The 13,397-nt window shown below is 36.5% G+C and overlaps 2 protein-coding genes across 4 annotated transcripts in view; both read right to left on the reverse strand.

Annotated features, from left to right (window-relative positions):
* Window positions 1-13,397, reverse strand: part of LOC143344036 (uncharacterized) — a 257,432-nt gene that overhangs the window by 170,142 nt on the left and 73,893 nt on the right. The gene's annotated exons all lie outside the window — the stretch shown is intronic.
* The window catches only part of Gckiii (Germinal centre kinase III), a 196,434-nt gene that overhangs the window by 65,351 nt on the left and 117,686 nt on the right, over window positions 1-13,397 (reverse strand). The window contains exon 2 of one of the 3 annotated variants that reach the window (XM_076769607.1): window positions 548-1,004. The exons of the other annotated variants lie outside the window; for them this stretch is intronic. Within the exon in view, the coding sequence (XP_076625722.1) occupies window positions 548-838 (291 nt within the window). The 5' untranslated portion in view covers window positions 839-1,004. The remainder of the gene's footprint in view (window positions 1-547; window positions 1,005-13,397) is intronic. 3 annotated transcript variants of the gene reach the window in all.

Below are 13,397 nucleotides of genomic sequence, written 5' to 3' on the forward strand. Positions count from 1 at the left end.
CGAATATTTTTATGTTTCTTCAGGACATCTTGAGACATGGAAAACTGGCGTGACAGTTAACATGTTAAAAGGATTAAAACAAAATCCACAAATGTGTATTAGTAAAAATTTATAAATTATATTTATAATATTGGAACAACTTTATTGTAATTATTTATTTTAATTTAGTCAGAATGTAATGCATTCCAATTCATGTACTATCATTAAATTATTAAATAATTTAACGTGAGGAATAGCTTATTTTTAAGAATATCTTTCTAAAATTAATAACGTTAACTGATAATAAATTAAAAGTTTTTCACAAAGCATTATCTTTCATGCTTCACTAGGCTCTACAGAGTACACCCCAAATTGGTAGGGGCAGAAACGATCAACTTACGAGTTACTCTACTGCGTGAAAAAGAGATCGACCAAGTATCCAAGTAAAATTTTTATTCGCTCGGTTCGACGAGCTCCGGTTGTAACAAATACTCCTCGAAGTGGCGTTAAAACGCGGGGAAAATAAGGGAAAGAGCGAAAGGTGGCAGAGAATTTCAACTGAACTCACCGAGGGGGTGGTGCTCCTGTGCGTCCCTGGCCTAGTATGCGGAAGAGATGTGCTTTTAGGGTTGGCGGGGCCGATGTCAGAGGGTCTTTGACTTTCCCTTCTGGAGGGTGGTGGCGGCGGCGGATGCGACAGAGGCCTGGCCGTGTTCCTGGGATTCTGCGGGCCTTGAAATTGCCCCCAGGGCTGGCGCGGCACGTAGCCGACGTAACCGCCGGAAACGAATTGCGCGGACCCGTTTAGGTGTGGCGGTGCCATTACCGCCGTCTGCTGCGGCTGACCGCCGTTTCGCATTTTTCGTCTGCGGCTTTTCGCACTTACGTCAAATCTGCCCGGCTCGATCTCAACTGCGTCAACAACGTTCCGCGGTCGCGGCTTGCTGCTGCACTTCCTTCTTTCCCCTGTGGCGCATTTGGGGTCGACTTCGACGCGCTTCCTTCTTGTGTTCGGCCTCGATTTTCTGAAGGTAGATTCTCTTTTCGTATCTTTTTCGACGGCGCTCGTGGAATCGCGGAACGAGGAGCACGTCGTCGCGCGAAATCATCCGGAGCTAATCGCGAAGGACTCTGGAACCGTAGGATCGACGCACAGTGGGTACCCTGGAAATTGGCTGGGTTGCTATCCCCACCAGGATTCGTTCTTGGGACTGGCCGGTTTGTCGCATAGGTCAGGTATATTTATGTTTACAAATCTCACTCGCGCTCTTTAATCCCTTAGTGTATACGAGTTCTTGATGTCAAGTTTGAGGATCAAGTCATCAAGTCTTACAGTATATTAAAATCAACATATTTTTACATTTATGAGGCATTCGTAAAATTAACCTATTCATTTTGTGACCATTCCTTGTACGAACATTCAGGGGAGAAACTATTGTAATGGCTGAAAATAAAGGCAATTTTCACGAATTTTTTGGACATGACTATGAAGCTTTTTCTGATGAATGTTTAATGTTTTCGAAAGTACATTTCTTGGACTACTTGTAAAAATTTCATATAAAGATTTAGTTATTATAGCCATAATAGGAACCAGCGTGAGGTATTGTATTGAACTATTGTATTGAAGGGGTGTAATGTCCCAAATGGCTTACAAAAACAGGTTTACTTTGTTTAAATCTGTGTCTTCAGGTTATTATTAAGCAGTATCATGAAATATTTTCAACTTGCGTTAAGCAACATCTGACCCTTATTGTGATCTACAGTGTGGCGTAAGACTTTTTTGATACCTTAAGGGGATCTTCTACTGTCAACCGCTAAAAATTCGATTTCCTTTTTTTTTTTGCATTTTCTTAAAGAATATAGTTTTGGAAATGTATGTGCAAAAGCATATCATCGAACTCTTAAAGTACTCTAGCTATATAGTTTCTTTATAAGAAAATACCAAAGAGGACATAAGAAAACATGTTTTACAGTAGAAGTCTTCCTTAATTTTTAAAAATATTATGGACACGTAAAGTTGAATATTCTAATAAAATATAAATACATATTTCAACATCTTGCAATATGTATTATATTACTACTAATTAAAACAATTGATTATTCTTTTAATTTTTAAATTAAGAACAAGCACTCACTCCTCTAATAACGAACACAAGGACAAGAATGAAGGAAAAATAAAACCATTTTTACAAGAAACGATAAAACTATTTCATCCAAATAAATTCTCAGATGAAATTGAAACTCAATTGTAAGAATAATGAGAAAAAATCGTTTTGCTTGTTATATTTAATATTGTTAATTTTCAATTTTGTTTAATTTTTTTTTCTAGTTAAAACAATTTTCTGAACGATGTTTTCTATTATTTTATCTCATATACTGACTATATATAATAACAAAATATGAAGTAAATATAGAATTTTAGTCATTTGCTGTTTCTTCCTCGCTTTTTAGATGCAAATACCCTACTGTGCGACGTTCTATCGCATTCCGGTACTTTCTTGGGGATCAGAATGTGACGATAACGACCTGAGACGCGAACGGACGAGCGCGTGGGTGTCTCTGCGTTTGGTACGGTATTCGTGGAAGAAACAATCACGCGATTACGTCGAACACGGCTTACGTGGTAGTTCACCCTGTAGGCTCGACCTACAAGCTACGTCGAGTTCTATCGTGCGTTGAATTTCGATTCGATCGCGGTTTCGCCCGATCAATCTCATTCTCGCGTGACCCGGATTATCATCGATATCGGTTCGTCTATTTTTACCAACTTCGTCGCAGCGTTTTCGCATTTTCCACGCTACCAAACGATCATTAATTAAACGTTCCGCGTGATATAAAAAAGACTTATTCCAGCTTCTCTGCCATTCAATTTTCTATGAAATGATTTTTGAAGGGCAATTCGCCATGGAGACCACAGGGTATCTCACTGACAACTATCTTCTATTATTTTGGAAGATACTGGTCACAAAACTTCATTTATTTTCTTTGATTTTCTTTTTTAAATTCCAATTAGTGGGTGTTTAGTGACTTCTTAGAATTCGTTATGAAATGGTTCATTTAAATTTGTTTATTTGGATCATGAGACAACAGATCAAAATAGATAAAAACTACAATTTTATGAGAGACCCATTTCGTTTGTTAATTGATCAACATGTATACAGTTCTCATGATAAAAGTTAAATAAACAGTTGTCAAATTAAAGAAGCATATTATCAGAATTGACAATTAAAAATAAAAGATTTTTCAGGTTTTAATCCCTTGAAGTTTGAAGTATATTGTGTCAAATCGATAAGATAAGGTAATTGATAATTTGAGATCTTATGTAATAAAATGTTGTATAGAAATAGATAAAAAGTAATGAAATATTATGAATAATTATTATTACTATAATCATGTAAATGTTTTAATTTTTGAACGAGATTTATAATAAATGAAAATCAGTGGGGACGTTCGTCTTTCCAAAATTAATTTTCCTACACTTTTATCGAATCCGTATCGATAAATGGAGACGACATTTTAAATCTGCATCCATTCCTTTTCGGTGCAAACTTCTTTTCCGACGATGTAACGCTTTCCATGAAGTTTGACGCGTTTCCAGGACACGTCGCTCAACGTCTCGACTACGAATTTCTGAAAAGCAATCCCTAAAGCCAGACTTCGAGCACGGAAGTTCTTTCGAGCGATCCAAGAAGGTCGGTTTCTCGGTCTATGGACGCCAAAGAAAGAGGAAAATTGAGGTGGCTATCCACTTGGAACACCGCCTCTCATCTTGGACCATTTTCGTAGACTCTTCTTGTACTCGCTTTTTTCTTAAATCCAGTGCCCTTTGCCACAAGTTCCCGGCCCTGTGTAACGGCCACGCTGTTCTAAAACCCTTTGCCCTCTTCCCTTTCGCAAGTAACCGAGGAATTTGTCGTACGGAAAGCAAAGGAAAGAACGATTGGTTCGGTTTCGACCACGAGGGAACAGACTTGTGTACAGTTCGAAGTTAAACGACTTCAAACGCTGGAGTTTCATTGCTCAAATTAGTACTGAGCTTCACGAAAGATGAACGACTTATTTCTATGAGCGATCGACGACAGTTAAAACAATACTGTTTGTATCGATAATCGTGGTGTATACTTGATGTTATGATATTAAAAGTGGCTTGTAGTCCTAATTGAAACGACGAGCACACGTCTGAGCAACTAATAAGAGACTAAAATGCAATATTAAGACATTCTGATAAAATTTAATATACACATAGATATCCATCCAACTTGGAAAACAAGCTAATCGCGAGAAAGTACCAGAAAGAGGCCATCTCGCGATAAAATTAAAACAAACAAAAAAATCCTCAAATCGTCATACAGTTTTCATAAATTATACCACCTAGAAACTTTTTCCCCTGCAAGTTTCTAACAATTTAAAGAGTTAAAGCCTCGTTCCTAAATACACATTGCTAAACGCGGCCTGATTTTACGAGCGTTCGTTCCGATTACTAGCACACGTGGCCATTTGTAATCGTGATTTTCGATCGATCGCGGCCCCGAGAAAACCGTTCCGACAATTTTCGCCCGTACAATCGGGGTTCTTGGACGTTAAAGTGGTCGATGTTTAATTAAAACGGTGCAAGTTCAGTGCCAAACAAAACACGATCGACCGAATAAAAATAGGAACGACGACGAAGATAATAATCTGGGTCAGTCGAGGGCAAGATTCGGTGCAGGCGCGATTCGATTGAATTTCTGTTTGCGCTGGCACGTGAACCGAATATCGATCTTGGAAAGGACGCCTAAACGTGGCCAGCGAAAAGAGAGAGTCGTTGATTTAAAATCATGAATCGAATCCTTCGTCGTGCCGGTTCAAGATCGGTATTCCTGATCTATCGCGAATCGCTTCGAGGAAGGAACAAATTCGTCTCTAAATCACGATCCTCGCCCACTCGTTCCCTAGATCTTTCTCTAGACTTGATGATTTAAATTCAGTGAGCAAAGAGGTTTCGTCTTGATGAATATTCAACGTAATGAGTCGACCGTGTTCTCGATCTATCAACGTTATTCGCTGTCGATCTGCTTCGTAGATTGTTCGAGTAATGGTCTCCAGAGTTCGTACGAAAGACTAGGTGCACGGATAGTGGATCATTTGTTGCAAAATTTCAAAATATTCAAACGGAAAAATTTTTGAAAGTCATGAACTAGATAAAGCAAGGACCATACGTTGGATTGTTTAACCATACGACACTTGATTAAACGTGATAGTATTTTTTTAATATCACCCTGAACTCAACCACAAATTAATATATTCTATTTTTCTAAAATAAGAGGCCCTATTTAATGGAACTACAATGCATTTGTTTTGGGCAATTATTTATTTACAATAGTATAAACATATTCATGTTTTCATGATTTGAATATTGAATAAATTATTCTACTCCTAAAATAACTTTGTACAAGTTTTACGTTACATATACACAGAAGTTTTAATAAAATGTACAAAATTTAATTGCAAAAAGCAGGCCTAGTATGATTAAATTTTAAGCAAAATTTGTCCATAGATAATGATGTTTGCCTCTTCTATTTTTTTTAATTTTGCTAATATATTCTCGTTACTTGTAATGAATTTTAGAGAGAATTTAATTTTACATAATGTATCTTCTCCGACAAAGGCAAAATTACTTCATTACATACTTAAATAACGATTAATAACGTACACGATACTGTAATTACTATATTTACGAAAATATCGTTTTTATTATTATCTTTGTATTAAAGAGATCTACTTGAAAGTATTGTGATATATTCGTCTGTGTTAACGTTATTTTATTTAGTAGCGAGGAAGATTGTGCACCACTGTTGAACAATAAGCCCAGACATTTTACAATTATTATCTAGAGAGTCGTTAGAACGACGGTCGTAAAAAATTATTATACCAGACATCGTTTTGTTTGTGGCTCCTATTAGACACGCGAAGAGTAATCGAACGAAAGAAATCGTCGATCGAGACGGGAGAATAGACGCGTCGTGTCGCCCGTGATCACGCAACCGATCGGACACGCTCGAACAATTTTCAGGGCGGCAGCTTCCGGCGGAAGCATGCGTAGAAGATCGAGTTCGCTGCACTATCGATGCCTCGTCACGGCTCTAAATCACCGAGCCAAACGGCGATTAACTCTGGTCTCGAGTTAATCCTCGGTAGAGGAGAAAGAAACGATCGCGATCGTTGTTCTTTTATTCTTATTTTACAATCGCAAGAACCCACGCCATTCGTTACAGTTTCGTTTTCTTTCTTTTAATCGGCTCTTGTGCAATTAAAATGACGAAATCTGTTCTTTTCGTTTAGAAACTAACTAAAATATTCGTAGCAACAGTATCTTTTGTATATTTAAACAATTTCTGTTATGAATCTTGTAAACAATTGATTGAAATAAACTAAGAGGAAACACAAACAAACAGGGTATAGATACAGGGTGTCCACGCTAAAGTGTCGCGATAAAAATTGTTTATATATAAATTGAGGGATAAAATGTGATCTCTATTTTGGCGTAAATGAAAATTTTTGTATGTATAGAGTAAGAAACACTTGGAAGTGGAATCATATGAAATGTATAATAATTTCATGTTTACAGAAGAGGCTTGTTCTTAATATTTCCATTTTCCTCCATTATACATATTTTGTATATGCAAGAGAAAAGAATAAAAAGAGTAAACAAAAAAGGAAGATAACATCGAGCATCGACATGACGTTCAAAATAAAAGCAAAGAAAAAAAGAATTGTGAATATTAAGGACGTTAGAAGCATTGAAAAATGAAACGGATCAGCAGGATGAGAAAATTACAATTAGTCTGAAAATATATTCTTCTCCTTAATAGGTAAAAGGAATAAGAGTTAAAATCTTAATTATTCTCAAGATTAAATAATTTATAAAGTATTTGCTGTATCAAAAAACGTTTCAAATAAAAGTTGCACAGTTTATAATTATAAAGGAGACATAAAGCACAGTGATCAGATTTTGCTTACTTTGCTTTTTCATCGAGATACGAAGGTCTTCTCCAATTTCTTAAATCTTGAAACTTTTGTGAATACATATATTATAAACATTATTTACTCATGAGCACCTGTATCGCTTTATTGAATTTACCGTATGCGTCCAGCCCTTTTCCATGAAAGAAACACCGTTATCGATCGCTCGTATATTAGGCTCGTTTCCAGTGCAACCCATGCGCGGCAGTAGAAACAGTCGACTATGGTCAGACGAATATCACAACGCAACGTGGGTGTGTTTTACCTTTTGCACTCGTCAACAGAGGGACACGCTCAACCTGTACCTTTCTCACAAGTACTCGACTCGATTGTTACATACAGTAATCCCAAGTACTGGTGGTTGCAACGAATTTAAGTTATTTAAGTAACATACAATTATAACTAGAATTATAAACTAACGTAAGATTTATTTATAAAACATGTATGAGAATTTCTCGATAATATGTAGATTAGTATCTCACCCCTCTCTATACGTAACTCGATTTAATTATTCTTTCCTATACAAAATTTGTTATCTTGCCCCTAGTATAAATAATTATCTTTAAAACTATGTTGTGAGTAGCATTACGCGTGCTCTGTGTTGAACCATTAGTCTGAATCGCATTCCTAATTATAAGACAGTCGTTTGTACGTTTAGATTTATCGTACTCCTTTGTATGTTTATAATTGTTTTTCTTGACACAATGAACGTTCCTCTCCCCTTTTTTCATTTCTTTCACTTCTCCCTACAATGAGCCGCCACAGGTGCATCGAACTGAACCGCTCTTAGGTAATTGCTTCGTGTCTGGGAAGTTACGCAACGCGCTCGAATTACGCAAAGTATTCCAAACATTCTTAATTTCGGCGTTATTAACGACGCAGAAAAAGACTTTCGAATAAAGCACGCGCAGAAACAAACTTCGGAAAGTTCCGCGATGCTATTTAAGGGGCGAAACAGTTTCGCCTGGTGCCGCAAGCTGATAAATTGAAAGTTTTAAACGAATGCACGCCGGTCCGCGACACCCGGATTTCTTGTCCAGACAGAAACGACTTTGAACTTCTCGTCGAGCCACGAGCACCGAGCGGGCAAGAACGTTCGACAAGAATCTTCAGTCTTAATTACTTTCGCATTGTTTTGCCGGCTCGAAGAGCTACGGGCGAGGAGGAACTCTCGTTTTCGGCCAACGTCGCGAAATCTGGCCTTTGTCTCCGTCGTGAACAGTGAAAACGTGGGACTGCGCGAGAAAGGTACACAAAGGAAGAATGCATCGAGCGTCTACGAGGCGGGGATAACCGCGCGATTTGCTTTGAATTAATCATCCAGCGAAATTGAGGAAGACGTATCTGGCGATCCTCCGGAGATTACGGCGCAAGAAAACGCCACGAGAAAGCACCAGAGTTTGACAGTTTGAAGCGTGGTCTCCACGTACGTTTCCATGTGACACCAAAGCCGTGGCTTTTCACTCACGTGACACGAGACGGTCGACTTTGATCGCTCGTGGAAACCTAAAAATTGACATTGTCGCGACATTGCATTACAGAAGTGTCACGGTGTAGTGGTAACAAATGTCGTGCACTTTTACTGTCACGCGAAAACGTACCTTAACACTCTCGAGGAAGGGTTTCTAAGTTTCTGTCTCTGACTGCACATGCGTTTAGAACGTCGAAAAATATTTGATTTTTTATGTTGGCCCGTTTTCATATTTAGACTTCCTTTGCAAGCTTAAAATGTTTCTTAAATGGGCTGGGTAGTCAAATTCTTCGAAACTGAAGTCTTCTTTACTAATTAATTCTCGAGAAAGTAGACGCCAGTCCAGATATATTATACATGCACATGTTACAAATGGCGTTGCATACGGTTGATGGAAGGAAAAGTATATTTTTTGTAACAGCAATTACAACAATTTTAGCGATGTATTCAAAATGCATTTACTATTATTTCCAATTCAGACGAAATATTTGAAAAAGTTCGACAATCACTAATTCGACGAAGCCTTTCTTGCAGAAAGGAAGGGAGGAATTTTTACCATCTCTTATAACCGTCACGATAAATCATAAATACCTTTAAAATCATATATCTTTCCAATCAAGCATTTTTGGACATAAATTAGTATCAGTTTTTTTTATCTATTTAACTTCAGTGATACGTAGTATAAATTTGGTCCCAACTGAAAACAAATTTCTCAGTTTTTCGATGCAAATAAACATCGTGTAAAAGGAAAAGCCCGAACGTGCATTAATTTTCTTGGAATCTTTTCAATTTTTGGACACAAATTAGTATCAGCTTTTTTTATCTATTTGCCTTCAGTGACACGCAGTATAAATTTGGTCCCAACCGAAAAGAAATATCTTAGTTTTCAATGCAAATAAACATCGTGTAAAAGGAGAAGCCTGAACGTGCATTAATTTTCTTGGAATTAATTTCCAAAGGAGAAATTTAACGGGTCTAGAACATTGAACGCTAGGGGAAATCGTGCGTAAAGCTCACGATAGGACACGAACGCCCGACGAAAATGTCGATTCCGAAGGTCGTGTTATCGAGCAGCGAGAAAAGTCACGTCGCGAGAATGGTCACGATTTGTTTTAAAATGCTGCGTGTCTGTCGCATGTCGCACGTTCCTAGGTCGTCCGTTACTCGGAATAATTGGGCCTCGACAGGCTGCACGTGCGTTCGGGTGATGCACGCGCTTTCCTGGCCGGCTTGGCATTCGTTAGGCGACCATTAATTGTTAATCGTGACGCGTAGGCGGATACGAAAGCGTGACTTTATTAGGATACAACGCGCCGTGGGATCGGCCGAACCCCTGGAAACGCTGCCTTTTTACGGCGCGAGCTTCGAATCGAGAGAGGAATCACTCCAGGGTTCCTAGGAAAAGAGAAAACGCGTTTCTGATTAGTGCAACGCGAACTGTGAATCCTTCGAGCAGTAAAAAGTGACTTCAATGCCTACTTTCACGGTTAAGGGCATATTGCGATCTAGAATTTCGATAAAATTGATTTTTATTTTATTCCATTTTCTTAAACACTGCCTTTTTACGGCACGAGCTTCGAATCGAGAGAAGAATCACTCCAGGATTCTTAAGAAAAGAGAAAACGCGTTTCTGATTAGTGCAACGCGAACTGTGAATCCTTCGAGCAGTAAAAAGTGACTTCAATGCCTACTTTCACGGTTAAGGGCATATTGCGATCTAGAATTTCGATAAAATTGATTTTTATTTTATCTTGTTTTCTTAAAGTGTCTTTGTTCAATGATCGAATAGAATAATCTCACGGTTGCATGATCTTGAAAGGTTAGAGTTTGAATACCAAGTTCTGCAGAAATATCGAACGCAAAGGGGGGTTCTGATAATCTACAACAATAAAATTGATTTTCCTTTTGATATCTTTTTAATGTTTGGAACCTTGAAAATAAGTCTACAAAACTATTTAATGGAATTCGTAAAAATAATTAATTTAGAAGGGGCAGTACCCAGCACGACACCAGAAATTCTAAACGCGTTTTTCTCGAAACTATATTCTCGAAGCTAGCTGATATAATATTTGAAGATCTTGTTGACCGATTGATTTCATATTTATTCATATTTATGACTGTATATCATCATTTTTTCCAAGCGGCGAAAAGTGAAAATTTAGTAAAAGTTCGAGTATTTTCTTTGAAGCGTGGCCATTTAGTCAATTGTTTAATTAAATTATTCACTGTGGTTTGAACAGTAACCACATTCCTAACGAATAAAATGAAATACTGTTCCTTTATTTCATACGACTAGTACGGTGGTAATTAATTCATCCGATTGGGAAGGTGTTCCGGGACACGATCTGGATGTTCGTTTGTAATTCATTCAATTTTGCATCAAATATTTTATAATAATTTGTGTTAATACTCTAAACATCTATAAATATTTATGCAAAGCAACAGCTTCGTAAGTTTATTAGTTTTATCTTAATTAATTCCAAAAAATCACATTGGAAACGCGCGGTTACAGTAAAATTAACCCGTTAAGTAGATTCACGTGTTCATGATCAGACGAACTTTCTATAGTTTTTCGAGCGTTATTTCGAAGTATGATACACAGTATAATCTCGATAGGCCATCGTGTAAATCGAATAGTTAAATTGAACCAACATGAATTTTTAATATATACTACTGTTACTGTTAATCTATAGAAATTAAAACTATCTAGATTCATATATAAACACGATATTACATATTACTTTTAATTTCATGAAGTTACAATGAAAATAAATAAATTTTTAGTAGAAATTGTGTTTGATTAGACAATATCCTCTCATTTATTATTCAATAATGTTAATATGGTAATAGCACATATCCAAAATTTTTTACGAATGAAACCATTTATTTATTTATGAATCTTTAAATAAATCTTTAATCTAGCATCAGATTCATAACAAACGATCTTGAGAATCCTGATACACTAATTTTCACACAAATAAAATCACGCTTTCATATTTCAACCGCGTTTCGGACGTTTTTGTACACTGTGTGTCGTGGCCAGTGAAACGCCTTTCTAACAGAACGATGGAAACGGTGGAATCGATTCTCAGGCGAAACTCGGGCATTCTTTCAAACGGAGTCGTTTACGCTCTACGTATTGTATGCAAGACGAGACAAAAGGGGGAAAATCGCAGGAAAAATTAGCGACTTTCATTACGATGCGCGTGAACGACACGCGTCATCTTGCAGTCGCAACAATGCAACTCACAGTGTGCAAAAACGCCGAGAACCCAGCTAAGTCGAATTTTTAAAAAGTAATTACTATTGTTCATACAATTTACGATATTATTAATAGTTGAAAGTACAAGAAACAATTAAAATTGGCAAGAAAACTGATTACAGAGTTGCTGATTCATAATTCTATTTCGATTTCCACTGATTCGAAAGCTTTGCCGAGTATTTATTGAAATTCAGCATAATTTTTTATATCGTATGAACGAGTACGTAAAAATACGTGTAATTATGGATACAAATATTCCTACACAAGAATAAAGAAAATACTTTAAATATTTTATACCATCGTATTTACTAGTATCTCTTATTGAGAAAACTACATATGTTTAATGTTACTAGTTTTGTGGTGTTATTGACTATTAGACTGTACTTCCTATTAATAATAGCACACGACGAATTCAGTATTAGATGCCATTGATTACATTGATATTTGCAATTGTACGATTTAAAAGAAATACCTTTATCACTTAAACTTTCATTTAAATTTTAAATACAGGAAAGGGTTTTAAATATTTGGTACAGGAAATTTAGGTAAGTTATCAAGTAACTAACTTTATACACTATTGTAAGTATTTTTAAAATCTTAGTTAAGTCGCTTAAAATTAGTCAAATTACAAATCACAAATCAATAGTCTCTTAGTTCATCCTTCAAAACAGTTTCCTTACTTCTGGTGACTTTTCCTAATTACGATAAACCGATTCTTCGTTGTCGAAAATATAATTACGCTTGCACCTCTGACAGTTATGCTCCAATCTTGAGACAGCCGGTTACGCTACAACCGCTCCGATCATTCGCACCTTTTCCGTATTCCAGCCATTCGGTCAATACTTGGTGAAAAAACAGTTAAAACCAGTTTCAAGACTTCCATTTCATTTCACGCGTAATTTATTCCCAACGCGACTTCATAATATTAATTTATATGCGAAGATAGTGCATTCGTAAAAATACCGTAGATATACTGCGGCGCTGAACAGCGTTAGGAACCGTTATTCGAAACGACACTCAACGGGGCTATGGAGAACATTATCCATCGTATTGTGGGTTAAATCACTAAAAGAATACTGCATTTAGATAATAGAATACAAATTCGTAACATAAAATAAATAATAAAATTCCAACTATTGTATTTAAATAAACAAGTCACCTTAGAAAGTATCATACCTCGATTTGAGAAATTATTCTAATCGATCATAGTCTATACTAAAATTCGTTATCAAAACTGACGAAATAATTCTAACAATCTACGTGTACACGATTAATTGTAAATCTTCGTACAACGGATTTAATTAGAATGTTGTTGGGCATAAATATAATTACCCTACGAAGTTAATTTTATTAAAAAAATTGACCAAAAATGGTTTAACGTTGCTCCATGCAAACCTGTACTGAAGTTATTTTTCTCGATAACGGGGAAGGTCGTATAAAAAAAATTTCATTTTACATGATTTATTTTCTCACGAACAATCACCAACCTCGTAGCTGCACCACGACTATTGAGGCACTCTGTATATTTAATGCAAAGCTATCACGTGAAAAATTTCAAAATATAGTAGAAAGAATGGAAAACGATTTCGATCGACGGATAAACATTCAAATAATTTTCTAAAAAAATTAATGTTGATAAAATCAACACATTTATACATTCACGAGGTATTCGTAAAAGAAATC

The sequence above is a fragment of the Colletes latitarsis genome, chromosome 7, assembly GCF_051014445.1.
Source record: "Colletes latitarsis isolate SP2378_abdomen chromosome 7, iyColLati1, whole genome shotgun sequence".
NCBI lineage: Eukaryota > Metazoa > Arthropoda > Insecta > Hymenoptera > Colletidae > Colletes > Colletes latitarsis.